Consider the following 18,873-nt stretch of genomic DNA (forward strand, 5'->3'; position numbering starts at 1 on the left):
AGAGAGAGAGAGAGCGAGAGAGAGGTTACATGTGTCCTAGACTGCTGGGCTTCCAATCCATGATGTTCCTGATGGCAAGATCTGTATGTAATGTTACACCTGTCAGACTGATCATCAAAGTCAGGAAAGAGAATCTCCTACTAACTCTAACTATCCTATTTTTAAAAATGAAATTCTGTCAAAATTCAATTCTAACAGCGAGCCAGCATTTCTTAATCACGATAATGCAGAGTATAACCTTGAGACTACAATACAGGAGCCACATTTACACACTTTAAAACAACAGGTTGTGTTAAATTTTACTATGTAAGTTCTTGGTGACTCACAAGCGGTTTGCCAATTATGCAGAGTGAAATACTGAAAAACACAGAGCCCTTCCTGTGATACTTGGTTCATAAGCATAGTAGCACAGGCTTAATTGGTTGAATTCCTCTCTCGGCAGACAAGGAACTGTACCCCCAGGCATAGATAAAAGACTTCTAAACTCTCTTTTGTGGAGCGAGGAGATGAAAGGGCAGAGAAGACAGGAGCCTGTGAGGAAGAAGCCGGTCCCAGCAGCCAGTTAGCGTGCAGGTGTAGCAGACCAGAAGAACGACAGGTTATCGTGAGCTCCCTGCTTGAGGAATGAGACGCCTCGTCATCAAGTCATGATGTCTTATTCCTCCCTCAACTCTCGCACCCAATCACCCTCACTCCTGACATGACAGACGGCATGTTGTTTACAAATATGAGACGCTGACTGTATAACAGTGCCTGCTCAGATTTAACAGCCTCATTTTGCCACTGTTAATATTTAACAAAAAAACCCCCCAAAAAAACAAAACAAAAAAAAACAGACAGATTTTCTTGCTTTCATGCTTTGCCTCTAAAAATGATTGATTATAATCTAAATGCCAATTTCTAAATGAATACATCTAAAATATTTCAAATAGGAACATAATAGCACCAGTTCAAGCTTCCAAACCTATATTTTTTTTACAATTTATGCACAGATGAAACATACCATCTATGGATGACAGCGAATGATAACATTTAATTACATAGTACTTCATATTCACATCTGAAATGAGAGACAGAATTAAACTCATAGCATTTTATGCTCAACCATCCAAATTTAATAGAGTGATCTCATTCAGACATGGCAACCAAGGATGCTCCAAAAGCGAAAATGTCCTTGACTGGTCCACTCTGTCTGCTGCCTCCACCCAAGTGAGGATTAGACTGGACTGAAGGTAAAAACAACCAAAACAAGCAAGAGGCGAAGACTGCTGCAGTGTCAAGTGTCTGTTATGTAGTCTGTCCACTTATTTACTGCAAATGATTTGCAAGCAAATTTTTTTTTCATTCATCTTTTACATTTTGTTGTCTTATAATTGGGGGACAGAGAGGGATACAATTTACCCTTCATCTGAGTCGAATCTGAGTCTATAATTTGGCACTTTGACTTTGTCATTATTGTAAATGAAAACTGACAAAACATGTGTCATTGTGTGAATACTGTCTGCACTGCACCGTAGAAGCATAAGAATAATATGAGAGATACTGATAACGCTGAACTAATCAGTTTTTCAAATATATGTTTACCTAACAGGGTTGTGGCTCAACAGATATTGATTATATTATTATATTAAGTATATTTAGAGGATTCAATGGTTTGAGGGTTTGAATATTAAATATAAAGATTTAACGTAAAGATTTGGATGTTACATTTTCATTTAATATGAAGATTTATTATTGTCATTTAGATTTAGCATTTAGAGTACATCATATCATCTGTTGCAAGAAAAAAAAAACTATTATAAAGTTACTGCATTTCACTGTAAATCTTGCACAAAAGTTATTTACAAACAGTCAAACTACTTTTCCAGTGTTTTTGGAGGTAAAATGTGGCAAAACTGTTAATTTCCATCCGTGTTATCACTGCCCCATAAAGAGAGTGACTAACCAGATGTAGTTGTAGTCTGCCATTTGAGCAACATTCACAAACAAACATGCACAACTGGTTCAATACAAGATCGGACTGTCAAATATACAAAGAATCATGGACAAATGATCACATTAGGTTTGTTCTCTTTAATCAAGTGAAATATGAAAAGAATGTGGTTGAAATGTGTTCATCTTAAAACTAATAACTGTGATTCAATTTCTCAAGAATGTCATAGTTCATTTGATAATCAAACCAGAAAAAAAATGTGCGTTTTGGATAAATTAGTGTCTCATTTCCATACCAAGCGGCACTATTAATAACATGGAGCCAGTGTGCAATTTCTCTCACTGCTCCATGGGAAATGAGCTATGAAGAATAGCAATAATTGTCAATGGACATCTTGGCAACAGAGCATCTGCTTCATGCTGTATAATCAGCCCTGTCAAAATCCTGAAAAGGCTCAAAGATTGTTGGGAAGGAAAACAAGGAAACCACTTAATGAAGAAGAACGAAAATGGAAACAAGTGTAATTTAATCTTGTTTGGAGTTTCATTACACTCACACCCTCTTGCAGTTTACTCACAGTTAATTTTCTGCCAACTCTGGTGTTAAACTCTGGTGTTGTAACTCTGGCTCATCACACAAATGTAGTTCTGAATTGACATATTTTTAAATAGGTGTTGTTTTTTTGGCCATGTCAGACTCACTCACAGGGTATAATTAAGGGGCAGACAGAAAGTAACATTACAATGTAATTATACATGCTAAAAACAGTTTTTGGGGTCTATTACTTGTTTTATTTTACAAAGTATAATACATGAGACTGTAGGAAATCGTGTTATAGGTATAACTGTCTGCTGAACAGCTCAGTTATCTGAATCTGACCAGCTCCCTGAAGGAAGCAAAATTTCTTGTCATTTTAGGGAGTCAAGCACATAAGGGGGAAAACGTTTTTTAAAACTCTTTTCAGTGATTATATCTAAGTATAGGACTCCTGGCTCAGTGCCCAGGCTCAATGGAGCTGCACATTTTAAATATCTGTCCTTAGAGTGGTATTGTGTTCAAAATTCAAACACAGACATTCATAGATGACTGAATACATTTTTTTTATACCTCCTGTCAGACACTGGAATTGGACGTTTATTTAGAAACCTTAACTTTTTGTGTCTGAATTTTTGGATTATCAATGCTTTTCAAAAAGGTGAAGATATGAATATCCAGTGCATAACTATAGTCCTCTGTGTGACACTGCACTGCACATTTAACACAATTGATACTGTAATTGAAGAGCTGTATGTGCAGTTGATGAGGGAAAAATGGATTCCACTGGATCAAGCTCATTATGTATTATAAGGTTATTCAGAAATCTGTCCGTGGATTATGAGCACTTCAACTCTAGACTAGCAGCCCATCTGTGAAATTCATAGTCCACAGAAATTCTGCTGGACTTGAGCTGCCACTGCAACTGTACTTTGTTGTACATAACCTCAGTTTGAAGATAATAGTAGAGAGTGGGCTTCCATGAAGCAACATGATGTTTGACTTTTTTCTTGCCAGCTGAACCTTACAACAACTTCCCCCAGCTGCTTATGTTTCGCACAAACTGATAAAGATGAATATGTCACGTGTTTCAGTTTCATTAACACAGGCCAGAATGTACATGAGAGGTGTGCATATTTCAAAACAAGTGTGAACTACATCAAATTCTGATACAGGAGGTAAAGGACACCTTGGATGTTACAGAGACTAAATTTATGTTCTTAGGAGAGGGAGATACTAATTTTCCACTTTGCATATTTTTCATGAAATATTCCATACATTTTCTGACAATCACTGTGATTAGTTTGGGAAGGAGATTCAAGGTGATTCGGTAGACAAAGTTAATGACAGCCTACAGAATTATTGGCATTTCATTAAAATGGGATTAGATTCATCATGCTACTCGGCCGTATTCAAATAAAAAAATCCACAGCTAAAACATTCAGAGCTTATTTTGATGTTTGGTGGTGTGTTCATTCTTATTTTCATAGATAACACATAGATAATAATAATAATAGTAATCCCAGTAATCACATTACTACTAGTAACTCACATTTTGCTGTCAGTCCCTAAGAGTCTAACATCAAAAAATGCAATTTTGTACCAAAATTCAACCATTATCCAGTGAAATAATCACAGAAGAAACCAAAAGGATACATTTCATTTTCTGAAAGGTGCACTGAGTACATATGTGTAGAAGTAGACAAGGCAAGTAAACACATACTACTAAAACTTAAATGCCAGCACTTCACAAAATACTAATTTACTATCTCAGAAGAAAAGAAGAAGAAAAGATATATTCATCTTTCACAATAGGAAGCTATTGTTAATAAAGATTCTTTTTCAGGCATGCTGATAAGCTGATCAACTAATGGCTATTTTCCATCTTCTCAACATTTGGATATTACCATGTATTTTATTCCTTAGATTTAATCAAATTAGATGAAACTGGAATCTCTGGGCTCTATCATCTCCTTTGTTCAGTATGATGACTTGATTTCCAAGTCACTGAGAAAAAAAAGAGTGTGACCGATGTCAGACTCCATTTTTCTCTCGACATGACCATGTTCTGATAAGGTCACTGGGGCTCATCTTGTCACTGTATTTTTTTTTATTCTTCCTGCTCATAAGTTCTGTTTCTATCAGTCTTCATCACTGCGGGCATTGAATACCTGCCAGGAATAATATTGGTGGTAGCTTGAGATCTTCTTAATTAGAACAGTATTGTACATTGGAGGTGGAGGACTGTCACAGCCATTGTTTAAGGAGATATTCATGCAGAAGGCTATTCATACTTGAGGAACATATCAGATAGGACAAAGACACAGAACAGGTATTCACTGCCAATCATTCTGAAGCCAAACATGCACTAAGAATAGAAACACGACAATCAAACTGAAGTGAACCTGAAAAAAGCTTTGAATTTGTATTAAAAGGTGTCCATATGTACACATTGTGCTGCATGCACACTAATTCAGTGCTAGAAAATTAAATACAAAATAAATACAATTAGATGATCATTCCCGAGCCATCCCTTTCTTGAATTGCATGACTGTGTTGTCTGTGGACACATTCAGCAAAGCCTGTCTCCCTGCCCTTAAATTAAACTGATTTAAATTCCTGATAAGTATGCCTTTATCTCTTCAACTGTGATCTTATCATCCATCCCTTCTACTTCAAGATGGGTCACTGTATCATCACTATGGTATTAAAGACATTTGATGTGGGCCCCAGTATCAAAATGTGACATTTTGCTGCTGTGTTTACAGTATATTTTACCAAACCAAAACTGGCTTACTTAGGTGTTTTGGTGTTTGTCATCACTCTGAAGTGCAAAAATCCAAACGACTGTACCATACTTTGTCCATGAATGTGGACTGATTGGTTCTGAGGAGCCATTTATCGCTCATAGTACAGAACAATGTCCATCCATCTGAAAGGGAATTAGTTATCACCGGCCTACAGGGAGTCTTTATGGCGTATTGTTTCAGAGAATGACTTACCCCGAGCTGCTTTGTGTTTGCTAGACGAGAAACATCAGAGGCAGACAGAATAGACAGTGGCTGAGAATGAGCTGCATTTGGGGGTTTTATCTTTCAAGACTCCTTTCTTTACTTATTTTTTCTATGTCTGTAGACTATGAAGATGGGCAATTATAGGCATATAATAGGCAGATGATGAGCACACCTACTCTCAACATATGAATTGTTTGCATTCCATTCCATATGAGGACCCTCAAGTGCAATGTGAATGAATAGGCCTACATTTATAGTTTGTGTTTTGTTTTGTTTTTGTAAAAATTCAGCCTTATCATCTATTTATTTACACAGAGGAGTGAAAAAGAAGGACATCCACATACACTACATCTGACTGAGTGATGGAAAATACCAAAATATAGCAGTCTATCATTTCATATATTCTTTTTAGAAGTGTAGAGGTAAGCAGGTAACTGCACTCAAATATCAAAATAAAAGCATTTAATCCAGAGACTGGTCCCTTTCAAATTTACTGATTTTAAGGTTTATGTGGAACTAGGTCAAAATACTGCATGTATTTTTTGCTTCTTTAAAATAGCAATGTACCAGTATTTTTTAAATACAAAGTTTGGCTGAATAGAAACAAGTGCTATTGATTTAATGCACCCAATTACCTTCCATTATTATTATTATTATTATTGTTGTTATTATTATTATTGTTATTATTATTATTATTATTATTATTATTATTATTATTATTATTATTATTATTATTATTATTATTATTGTTGTTATTATTATTATTACTACAGTGGTAGTAGCAGTAATAATAGAAGTAGTTGTCTGGATCTGCTGAAAAAATGAGATGGACCAGGATGTTATCCAAATTGCGCGCATGCGCCACAGATATATTTTCTAGCCTGTTAAGATACCAGCCAGCTAGACAGATGTAAGCTAGCACAGATATAAATTAGACAAAGAAGCCTTGTGAAGAGACTGAGTGAAAAAGAGTTTAAAGTAACCGAGGGTGAAAGGAGCGAGTGTGACACAAAGCTATATGCGTTATCCGATATATACGGAAGTATGAAATTGAAAGGTACGCCGTCACCATGTCTTTTTAAACTTTTTGTGAGGATCAGTGCAGAGATTAGCTTTGGCTAGCTGCTATTTAGCCGCCGTTGTTTTCCCACCAGCAGACTGTACCAAAACGTGAGGGTTAACGTTAGCTTGGTTAGTTAGCATCCTGCCACAGGAATCAGTGAAGGCCCTTTGTTTTACACTGTGTAATGCGGGGTCTATACGGGACATTAACAGTTTAAGTTGAGGTGTCGTTAGCTACTTTATGTTGCAACAGAGGACTAACTAACGTAAGTCCGGCTGGTTGTATGTGGACGGATGTATTGTTAACAAGCTAGCTGATCAGTGTTAGCAACATTTGCGGTCCAAGGCTAAAGTGAAGTTAACATTAATCTTGCTAATGAGAACATTCATGTTAGCTTGGGTTAGCTAAATACGTATTGCACACATAATTGACAGATTCAAGAAATCTAATTGTTCTCCTTTTGGATTATTGACGCCATTCTTGGCTAACCATCATAAGCGTTTAAAAGAGGAGATATTGTGAAGCGATATTGATGGTTTGGGAATTAGTGTTGACACTTTAGCTGATGTTACGCTAACATTGAGCTGTTGCTTTCTGCTGATTTCGATTTTTTGTATTAAGCGTAGTCACATCTGCTTACATCTCGTATTGCATACAATGTTAGGCTGGAGTAAGCTGTGTAGCTCAATTAGGATACGACCATTTAACTTTCAACTAATGCAAACTAGCTAGATGCCTTTCCGGATAGCATCACTTCTGTTGTAGTTAAGGCGAGGTGGCACGACCCAGCTAACGTGTTAGCCAAACAAAGTTGCCGGTGAGTCTTGAGTTAGCTAATTTAACTGACTGGTTTATGGGCCGAGCAATCAGTTATAGGCATGTCTTTACGTTAAAGCATAAAAAAATGATTTAATATTGAACATGGCCAAGTATGCAAAGCCTACACTGCCTGTGTGAGCTAACGATCTGGTCTCTGATCACCTTATTTTTTTTAATAACGTGGCATTCTTGAATGGTTTGAAAGCTCTCTAGTGGTGTCACTTGGATGATTGATATCCCTTGGTAGATGTGACAGTTCTGGTTTATTGTGAGAAGTGAGACTTTAATGCCAGATGCTTCAGTAACGTAATAGCACTTCATCTTGATTTTCAAGGTCTAATCTTGGTTTCTTTATCTCTAGAGTGGTACATGGAGATGGGGCCATGAAGGATCCAGTGATAACTTAGAAAAACTCCTTCATTGTACATTTCAACCAATCAAGAGGTGATGAGAACGTTTTAATTTCATTGCTTATGTTACATGATCCATGCATGCATTTCACATATAACCATTATATCTGAAGGCTGCAGCAGTGTACTGTACAAACAGTTGTTGAATTTAAGGCCTGTTAGCCCAATATTTCTCTACTGCATCAATAATACTTCATGTGACTTCAAAGTCTTTAATCATGGATGGGGGGTTTTAAGTGTAAAACATATTAGCAGAAACACCAGATATCATTTTGTAGTCCCTGCTTGCTTGGTCATAAGTGCACATTGTCTCACATTCTAAATATGTTTAGCCTTGAATATAACATTAAAAAAACAAATGATAAATGAAAGAAAATTTCAATGTAAGCAAAGGAAAAAGCTAGACGTGTGGCATAGAGAATATATACACAGAAACAACCAGTCATGTTAGATGTGTGTGTGTGTGCGTGCGTGCGTGTGCACAGTTCAGTTTTACTCAGAGAAGCAGGCATTCTGTGATGTATATTGTAAATCACATTGTCAGACACTCACAGGAAAGTGAACTTCTGGGGAGAGAGCTGGTAGAAGAACAGTAGTTTCAGCAGTGTCATCCTTTCTCTTGGCTTTGATGTCTTCATGTCATCTTGCCATTGAGACATCTCTGTTGTTTGTAATTCTTGCATCAAGCAGTGTATTTGTGTACAATATGTTAAAGTTTGTGTACAGTATGTTTTTAAAGGAAGGATACTGTTGTGTTATTTGTAGGTTTTCACCTCTGTTCTCATTTGCCAGTTTTCAAAAAATATTCAACATTCTGGACCAAGTTTATATCTTTTAAGAGTAACAGGAAATACCCTTACTCTGAGATGGCTTGATCAGAGGGATGATAGGGTTATAGAGGCTTTGACTTGAAGTTCACTTTGTAGGAAAGGTGAAATGAAATGTGCAGACATTCCCCATAGTTTCAGGTGAGGAGGGAATGTAAAACACTTTCAAATGCTTTACCGAACATGTGCATTTCATATTTGGGCATGAAAGATAGCTGTTGTATGACTAAAAAACATGCTATGTTTGCTTTATCAGCATTATCTGGACGGTCTTGCTGGCCAGTTGTTAGTTAACAATGCTGTTTAGTAACTTCCCACTTCTCCTCACCACTGAGTCAAGAGCATGACATGAGAAGTTATTTTTCCACTGCATGTTTCCAGTTAAATTATCCAGAGGTAAATTGTTCAGATAACAATCCATATGTGTCATTCTTCTTTTGTTTATTTACAAAATGAATCAGAGACTAATACTCAATTCTCATTGAGGCTATACTCGAGTTATGCGAAAATCTATGCACATGATTACACAAGTGGCAACTAAAGGCAAAGTGTAACAGAATGTCTCCCCGGTGTCACAGTTAATTTGTGATTAGCAGACTGCCCCATCTGGCATGATGAGTTTAAGCTGCACAGAGCATACATACATTTAGCTGCATCGCTGTAATTGACAACAGTCCGAATTTGTACTATGTTTATTTTCATTCTTTTATGCCACCATCATTATGGTCCCTTAATGTCACTTAATTTGAAGTTGTTTTGTCTGTTGTATATGTATAATGTATCTGCAATATTATGTTGTATATTATGTTATATATTTCTCCCTCATGGAAAATGGATCATTACTAGTCGGCCAGAATTATGGCAAAAAGCTTTACAGTACAATAAATGAAGGAGATGATTTTATATTGTGCTGTAGTCAAGTATTTGTTCTGTGTTAAGTTCCAGGAATTTTTTTAAATAATTGTTGAAACTGTTAATTTAGTATTTTTCCTCAGTTGTAAATAACACATCAGTTTTTGCTTCACCTTTCAATAGTTTCAAGTGTAATAGAATATTGATTGATTTGAAATTGATTTGCAAGATATATCTGCAACTCCCCTAGTATGAAGGGGGGGGGGGGTGATGAAATTAATGACATTTTTTTTTACCTTCAAGGACATTAACATTGGATGCAGTTCTCCACTGTTGGTTTTCTTGTTGGCTTTTTTTTTATTTATTTTTTTTATGCCAACTGCCCAAACATGCTTTGTATGCAGTATGTCAGCATTGTCATTTGATTGGATGTCTTTTTTTTGCTCATTTCCTTGTTTCACATTTATTTACCTCTGATGATGTGGGGGAATAGCTGTGAGGATGTGCATTTATGTGGCCACAGACAGGGACTGCAGATTTACTGAAGCTGTGTCAGTAATGCATTTTACACTTCAGTAGGTACTGATTTTAGCACAGACCACACAATTTTCTGTGTACTATGGATACATTTGCATCACTTATCACTACACTTGTGCACTGAACTGCACTGAATTCACATTGTTTCTTTGCAGTGAGAGTGCATACTCCTTTTCGTGCATCATATTCAGAATACAAGCTGATTCCATTTCCTGCCATTTTGCCATCTTGAGAATTTATTTGCTAGGTTTATTCTGTCCAGGCACATTAAATCATTGGTTAAAAAAGTAAATTTATTTAATAACTGACATGTATGCTCTTAATTTTGTGCAAAAATAATGATATTTACTTACTGTCTTGGAACAAGTAGTGCTTTAAGGACGTGAGTGAGTGGTACTCCGAAGCCGGTGATGTCACGGGTTCCCACCCCTCCTCCTCCTGGGGAGATGTCAAGTGGACCTGTGGCAGAGAGCTGGTGTTACACACAGGTATGGGCATAATGGAACTAATTGTGTCATGTTATGTACACAGAAGTGACAGATCAGGTTTGAGATGCCGATTAGATTTTGGTGTAGCTTGGTGAATAGTTTCAAACCACGTCACAGTTTAGGGAAAACCCAGAGCACTGGTATTTCCTTGCCAACTCATAGTCCTACCTTTATTTCTCCCTCTTTTGTTAGAATGCCTTTTCACAGCAGACCGTTTGACATGAACAGGTGCTACTGATAATATTAACTGGCTCTTTTCTATCCAACTGTCCCAGCAAGTCATGACATTGTGACAGTGAGCCAGTATGAATGACACAAGGACCCTGAAACGGCTAAATGGAATTCAGCCATTAGTTTTATTATTTGCACCTAGGCTCTTCCTACTGTGACATAAGTAGGGGCTTAAGTTTCAGACCCAAAATCAGACCTGCTTTAACAGTAAAAATTCCAACTGAATCTTTTTTCATAATTTTGAGAGGTAAACTGTCCATCCTGTCTTAATACATTTTCAGACCAGACTTTGTAAACTGTGTCGTCACAAAGTAAAATGTTATCACTGTATTTGAAAATGAAAACAACAAAAAAAATAGATCTTTGTTTTGATGGTTCTGAATGTTTCTTCTTCTGGTTCCAAGGTCAAAGTTGTGAAGTTTTCCTACATGTGGACCATAAACAACTTTAGTTTTTGCAGAGAAGAAATGGGTGAGGTGTTGAAGAGCTCAACATTCTCCTCTGGTCCTAATGACAAAATGAAATGGTTAGTACTCAGATTAAACTTCTCTCTGACATTCATTTATTTGCAGGGCTTCTGTTTCTGTGAAAATCATTGATAACTTGTGAATGAATGTAGGCCTTCAGAGTTTTGGAATTTCACATCCATACTTGAATGCATTTTTGAATTTATCTCTAATGAGCATTTTGTTACATCCAGTTTCTTTTCTTGAACTTTCCCTAACACAAATATCAATGTATTCTGAGAAGTATGAATATTTTTGTTTTAGTATGAGAGCACAAAAGTGATAATTACAGTTTTTCAAAACAAGAGAAAATCATCTCTGAAGCCTCGTCAGAGTGTTGTTTTGACAAAAGTGATAAAAGCACTTATGACTGTCTTCTCTAGTTTGGAAGATTACTAATGTGCAGTGGCATGTGTTTACTTCCCAGGTGTCTGCGAGTCAATCCAAAAGGACTTGATGATGAAAGCAAAGACTATCTGTCATTGTATTTACTACTTGTTAGTTGTCCAAAAAGTGAAGTCCGGGCAAAGTTCAAGTTTTCTTTGTTGAATGCTAAAAGAGAAGAGACAAAAGCGATGGGTGAGTACAAGCAAACAGAAACATATAGCACCACTACTGTTTATTTTCAAAGGCAATAACAGCACTTTGCATTATTTTCTTGTTTTTACAGAAAGCCAAAGAGCATATAGATTTGTCCAAGGTAAAGATTGGGGCTTCAAAAAATTTATAAGGAGAGATTTCCTCCTCGATGAAGCCAATGGACTCTTACCAGATGACAAGCTCACCCTGTTCTGTGAGGTAATTATTATACTGTTGCTTTCCTGTTTACACAGAGCCACACTTCACTCAACCTTACCTGCGATGAAGGTGGAACTTTACAAAAGTGCCTTACTGACATTCTAATGGGGGAAGATTATGTTTTTTCTCTTTTTTGCCCATTGAATCAGTCGCTCATTTTGGAAGGTCGTTGATTTGGGCTGGCACACATTGCTCCCTCATCAGTCCACAGAAAACAGCAATCTCTCAATTCTGTCTCCTTTCTTCTTTTTTTTTTTTTTTTGGGGGGACACTTTCCATCCTGTAAATATGCCTGTTTCATGTTCAGTGAAATAGAAAGGATTTGGAGTTTGGAGATCAATCATTAGTAAACTGACTACAGTATCGAGGATACGTTTTTAGCTAAAAAAAAAAAAAAAAAGAAGTCATTGTGTATAATTTATGGGATGAAATGTGATTTACATCATTTACATAACAGACATAAAGATGCTGTATCGTCGGACACAGCTTGTAGCATTATTTGTTGTCTTTGCTGACTGGCTGAGTAAACATGAGTCTGGAATGGCAAACATCATAATGCCAAATGTGTCTGTTCAGCTTCTGTTAGCCTCATTTTCCTTTGTGTACCAGTGTCATGTTGCTGAGCTGCTGTTGAATGCGGCATACAAATCATTGAGTCTTTGCCATCAAGAGCAGATCATTGTGGTATTGAAGCTTTTATACTCCTAGTATTACCTTAAGTGAATCAAGGCTAAAGTCTCTTAATTCTTGTCATTGCGCATTTACCCCTGAGTATAAGCTGTAGTGCCATTTAACTACAAACACAGTGATGGCATTTGCTTTAAATTACATTTAAATCTGAGGAAGTGAAATGCTTCCTCTTTTCCCATCATTTACAATGACACTTGTTCTGGAAATAATTGAATTCAGTGTGTCAAGAAGAATAAGCGTCTCCTAAATTGCTCTCTCAAGGGACAAGTTAAATTAAGTTTCAATGAATTTTGATGTAAATTCAATTGGCCAAATACTGCCAGGACTGGACAGTGTGCAAAAGAGCAGTTCCAGAAAGATTCAGCAATTTCAGGGAAACTGACACTGAAAAATAAATGACATCTGAATTAAAGACAAATGCCTTTTCTCATCAATTAGGTGTTTCAGCAAAGTGAATTAATTTTGATCTCAACTGGTTGTGTTTTTGCAAACGAGTACCTCCCACTGTAGATTCCTTGAAAATACACTTTAAAAATAGATTTTTCTCTGATGCTGTAACTGAATTTGTTAGTATGCCTAGCCTTGATTAGTCTCCTTCAGTGTGTGATTCTCCCTGTGATGTTTCTCATGTACAGGTAAGTGTTGTCCAGGACTCTGTTAACATTTCGGGCCAGTCCAACATGAACATGCTGAAGGTACCTGAGTGCCAGCTGTCCGATGACCTGGGGAACCTATGGGAGTGTTCCCGCTTCACAGACTGCAGCCTCTATGTGGGAGGGCAGGAGTTCAAAGCCCACAAATCCATCCTTGCAGGTAAGACCGTCCTTGGCCACCAACACTTTAGCAAGCAGCAAGCAGGAGAAAAAAAAACAAACTGGCTCCAACAAGACATGTCTATGCTTCTTCTTAATGCCCTCTCGTAGAGAGCCATAAGCACCTTGAAAAGGCTACAGAGGGTCTGTGTTCAGGCTTGATTTGTGACAGCCTAGTTCTGCAGTGGGCACTAATCCACCCCACTACCCCTGCTTGGCCCTGCTTGACCCAGATGATTGTAGGATCCAGGAGATTGAGAGGCTGGCTCTCCTCTGCAGCTTGTTTCCATTTGACATGGTGGCAACTGCAGCGGTCAGGGAAATGCTGACAAAGTGGCAGCTGTACAGATTTTGCAGCATTTTAGAGCTGTAATAGTTCACTTGTAATATTTCATGTTTTGTGCACTTTTTTCTGTCAGACAGCTGTTATATACTGTTCTATTGTGGCTCCTTTCATTGTCACATGACACAATGTTGGTAGGTCTTGATAAACATTATTGATTTGGTTTGCTAACATGCTTAATATGATGTTGACTGGTTATATTTATCAGTGTCCAATTATTTCTTTGACAGCGAGGTCACCAGTCTTTAATGCTATGTTTGAACATGAAATGGAAGAAAGTAAAAAGGTAAGAATAACTGGTCATTTTATATAGTTTTTGTCACAGGTTATGTTGTATTATTCTCATTAGTTCATTAATGACCACAATGGTACAATGCCACACAAATCTTTCGTTGTGTTTTTAATGATGATCGTCCGAACTCAGTGGTAGTCAAGTAACCTTTTGTCTTTTTTTGCAGAACCGTGTTGACATCAGTGACGTGGACCCAGATGTTTTTAAGGAAATGATGGGCTTCATCTATACAGGAAAGGCCCCAAACCTGGAGAAGATGGCAGACAATTTGCTGGCAGCTGCAGATAAAGTAAGTACCCAAGAAGTTCATACTTTTGTAAACATCTACCTCCCACGTATCTTTAGAAACAGTTTCCATTATTTCTGGCTTTGTTAGGCCAAAAATCTTACCTGACAAATCCTGTGTTTAGTTAGACTTGAGATGGTTTGTATACTCCAACATCGTGTTATGGAGTTTCTGTCCGACCATTTCTGTAACTATTCGAAAACCAACAGTCTGATATTTGGCGTACACTTTCACCCCGCGGTGAGAAAAGTACAAGGATTGTGCACTTCTGTCTAGCTCTCCTTTTTCATTTGTGGCACTTTTTATGTGGGCAATCAAGTGTAACACTATCAATGTCTTCTAGGAGAGACTGTTTGAAAATGTGCGCTGTTATTCCATATTTAAACAATAAATATTTCCCCCCGGTTTATGACAGATGGTTTTTCTCTCTACCTTTTGAGTGTGGCTGCTCAGATCAGGTATAAACGCTTTTGATCTCAGCTGTGGTCAGACAGCATGTCACTGTGTTTAAAGTATTTGGTAACAAACTATTGAAACCAATGTTTCTTTGTGTTGGCTGATAATATCAGGGTACAACACTTGGACCCATCGGCTCTTATCAAAATAATTGATATGATAGTTTGAATTTTTTGCACTTTCAGTTATGTATCACCTTTTTTTATTTTATGGCAGTTTCAGACTTGTGTATCATCATGAAGTATTATGCCAAGTCAGTATTAACATCAGGCCACTTAATCACTGAAACCGTCAAGCTGAGATATGATATAGTCAGGGAGGGTCATGTTGCTTGCTGTCTCTCTGTTAGCCTACAGCTAATGTGACATCATTTCATAACTGATAAACTATAGAGAAATATATGTCTATTTCATTCCCCATTTTTAGAAGGAATTTGTGCAGGACATAAAATAATATGAAACACCTGTATCATATAATTCAGTACATATACTGCTGTATGTTTTTGATGCTTATAATCAACTTCTGTGGGGACTGTGAGATAAGAGCTAATTCTTGTTAACAGATTGAGGATGTAGTTAGTTTCTCTTCTATGCAGGTGTGTGGAATATTGGAAATATATTGTTTATTGGTATGGAAACATATTTTATGACTTAAGAAAATCTTCACTTAACTTATCATGTTGTTCTAAAATAACTTTGACATAAGACAGTTCAGTGCAACACATGAGCAAAACTTGATAAATTCCAAGAGGACGTGGATATGAAATGTTGCTGTTCAGATCGTTTTTTTAAAATGTGATATCATATTGCCAGTGGATGTGCAGCTCATGTTAGGCTGCATTTATAATTGGTACATTTTAATAGTTGATAAAGAAATATTTCCCCTCTTTAATGGTAAGTGTGCTATGAACATCGTGCTGATCATGGATTTGATGAATGTGTTTTATCTGAGTAGTGAACCAGAATATTGAGCAACAACTTTAATTCCCCCTTAACAATCACCCCAATCATTGTTAAATTGATAAATGCGCAGCATGTGGTGAAATTGTGTGATTCAGTTTTTTTATAATTGCAGTACATGTTATATGAGTAGCTTTTATTTGTTCTCATAGTAGTTGAAACAAAACCTCAAACCATGAGCATCCTCATTGAATCCAGGATGTAACTGCTGCTTTCTTTGTGTCTGTGTATGTGCGTGCGCGCGCGTGTGTGTGTGTCCCGCCGCCACCCCAGTACGCTTTGGAACGTTTAAAGGTCATGTGTGAAGAGGCCTTGTGCAACAGCCTTTCAGTGGAGAATGTGGCCGACACCCTCATCCTAGCAGACTTGCACAGTGCCGAGCAGCTCAAAGCACAAGCCATAGATTTTATCAACAGGCAAGTATTGCAAAAAAAAAAAAAAAAACTCCAGTGATAAATTCCTGCTGCCATTTCTGTTTACCAGCCCTGAATGCTTACCTTTTTATCTCCTTGCCATAGGTGCAGTGTCCTGAGACAGCTGGGCTGTAAAGATGGAAAGAACTGGAATAGCAAGTATGTAATTAGCTGATATATGTGACACAAGATTAATAACACACTCTTATCTCTTCCCCCAACCAGATGCATTAGAATTCATTGTTTTAGCCCAGGCAGACAGAGTGCTATTTGCCTTTTCAGTTTGAAGCTCCATATCTTTGTATCCATGTTATTAATAGACTCATACCTGCATAAACCCTTGAAATGGAATATTTGCAGAATTTTAAAAAGAAGGGAGGTGGTCACTACGGGAAGTTTTTCTTTCAGATGATGTAGTATGTTATTAAAGGACACTTTGAAATGTTGAACTTAAATCTGTCTCTGTTGTATTCAACATGTGAAGACGTTATAATCGTGCATTAATTTCAACCTATGCACATACATAAAGCACTAATGACCCTTTTCAAGTTTCACTGTGAAAGTCCTCTTTATTTGTTTTGTCATTACAATCTCATTTATGCTTATTGATTTTTAATGTGCACAATCTTATGTCTGAGTGTTAACTTCATTTTGCCTGTGCTTACAGTCATGCTACAGATATAATGGAGACTGCAGGCTGGAAGTCAATGATCCAGTCCCATCCTCACTTGGTAGCCGAGGCCTTTCGCGCCCTGGCTTCAGCACAGTGCCCACCCTTTGGTCTTCCCAGGAAGCGTCTAAAACAGTCGTGACTGCCCGACTGTGCCCCAGGACTTTACTGGAGGTGTGAAGCATGGGTTTACAAAGGAAGGACTAGTGAGGGTACCACTCTTATTTCCACCAAAACTGAACACACTTGAATAAAGAAGAGTGGAGCTTTCTGGCCAGGAATGTGGGGAGGCTGGCACGTGGACGACTGACATCAATGCATTGGGAAAAAATCTGTTCAGTCGATGTTGCTTGCTTGCTTTGCTTCCCCAGCTGAATTCTGTTCAACCCGGGTAGCAAGTCAAGCTGTCTGCTACTGTTTTTTTCCCGTAATTTTAAAAATGGCCTTAATATATCTGCCATTGCTCTGGAGCTGCTCTAGAGTACTTTGTCTATTTTACTCTGTGCCTGCCTTGTCACAAAGACCAGGCCTCCTCCAGGTTGCACTAGTTCCCATGAATAGTCATTTTGATATGGAGTTCTATAGGAACGTAACAAAGGTTTAACTAAATGGGAAATATTATATATATTTGTAATGTTTAGCCCGTTTTGTGACTAGACATTAAAAAGCATGAACACTTTCAGTGCAAGGTCAGTTCTTTACACTTTTTAAAAGATGTGTATGCCCCATATTGATGGCACCATTTCTATGTAAATGACAGTTGAACCATCTTCAGAAGACTAGTGTACAAGAAAGTCTGTTCTATTGCGTATTTGTGGGGAAAAATAATCTGCCATTATGAAGACCCAGTGTCAAACCTAATGATTCATGTAAGACAGAAAAGTGTCTGTACCTTGGCCCTAATATATTAGAACATTGGAAGTATATGGAAGTATTTACTCAGTCTCCCATTTGAATGACAGATCATACGTCTGTGAACTGTTATAGATTAAATTTTAAGAATTTTTTTCCTTTAGTATCACCAACTTGCAAATATATATTCTCAATATATTGTGGTTAACTAAAAGTGGAGAGACTAATGCATGGTCATGTTATTGTCAAAGAAAGTGTCCAAGTACCAATTTTGTTTTTAACAATTTATTTTCTGCAATTATCTGACATATTTGTGCAGAATTAAATGAATTGAGTATGTGCAAAAATTTCCTCTAACATGCTTGGATATTTGTAGGATGCTGAGCATCACTTCTACTGGCAATGTTATTCTGTGTTTGAATGGGGGGGTTGTCATGTTTATTCAGTCCGTCTCGTATGTAGTGTGGTGTGACAGACACTTCAGAGGATTTTGTAAATTAAAAGAGTAGCATCATTTTTACATGATATTACTCATCATTCAGCGTCATGTTGAGATGTTGAAACTACTTTTGGTTGGAAGCAAAAAAGATGAAGTTGTTGTCTGCAAGAATGCCTGCATTAACCCATTAAAACATTTTCCAGCAGTATGAAGTGCCCCAGGTTTGTTTATTTTTAACTGGAGATTGTTGAAGTCAATGCGATAAGAGATTTCAGTGAAAGGATGATTATTATCCGCACCGTCTCTTTTTAATGACCATATTAATGGATGTGGTCATCAGGCAGAGGTGATTTGTTTTCTTCTTCTACTGGTTTTCCTTTTAAATATAAGAAAACATCACCGGTGATAATCAAAAGAAAATGTGCTTCAACTGCATTAGCATAGTAACATGTTTAATGTTGAACCTTTTAGGACACATGAAAGACATTTTTTCCTCACGTTTTATGTGTGAATGTTCGGCGCAGGCTCTAATTTAAGTGAACGCGAGGCAGCTCTCTCCTGCTGGAACAGAGACGTCTTCATCAGCAGCTTGCTGATCCTCCTCCACCCCTCTCAGCACAGATCCTAGGAAAATACCTGATACCATCTC

General features: G+C 37.3%; 1 protein-coding gene across 3 annotated transcripts; it reads left to right on the forward strand.

Annotated features, from left to right (window-relative positions):
* Positions 1 to 6,364: 6,364 nt before the first annotated feature.
* On the forward strand, positions 6,365 to 18,432 carry spopla (speckle type BTB/POZ protein like a). Of its 3 annotated transcripts, none has more exons than XM_023424898.2 (12): positions 6,365 to 6,538; positions 7,725 to 7,807; positions 10,357 to 10,477; positions 11,113 to 11,234; positions 11,642 to 11,793; positions 11,885 to 12,012; positions 13,338 to 13,515; positions 14,088 to 14,143; positions 14,316 to 14,438; positions 16,124 to 16,266; positions 16,369 to 16,422; positions 16,931 to 18,432. In XM_023424898.2, exons 3-12 carry the CDS (start codon positions 10,400 to 10,402, stop codon positions 17,073 to 17,075), a joined length of 1,179 nt encoding a protein of 392 aa, XP_023280666.1. In that variant the 5' UTR covers positions 6,365 to 6,538; positions 7,725 to 7,807; positions 10,357 to 10,399; the 3' UTR covers positions 17,076 to 18,432. The 3 variants fall into 3 exon arrangements, with proteins under 3 accessions (XP_023280666.1, XP_023280663.1, XP_023280664.1); XM_023424895.2 differs by having other exon boundaries at positions 10,360 to 10,477; XM_023424896.2 differs by lacking the exon at positions 6,365 to 6,538 and adding an exon at positions 6,864 to 7,361 and having other exon boundaries at positions 10,360 to 10,477.
* Positions 18,433 to 18,873: the final 441 nt, after the last annotated feature.

The sequence above is a fragment of the Seriola lalandi genome, unplaced genomic scaffold (assembly GCF_002814215.2).
Source record: "Seriola lalandi dorsalis isolate HSWRI2012SDOR001 ecotype SW California unplaced genomic scaffold, Sedor1 jcf7180002054758, whole genome shotgun sequence".
Lineage (NCBI taxonomy): Eukaryota > Metazoa > Chordata > Actinopteri > Carangiformes > Carangidae > Seriola > Seriola lalandi.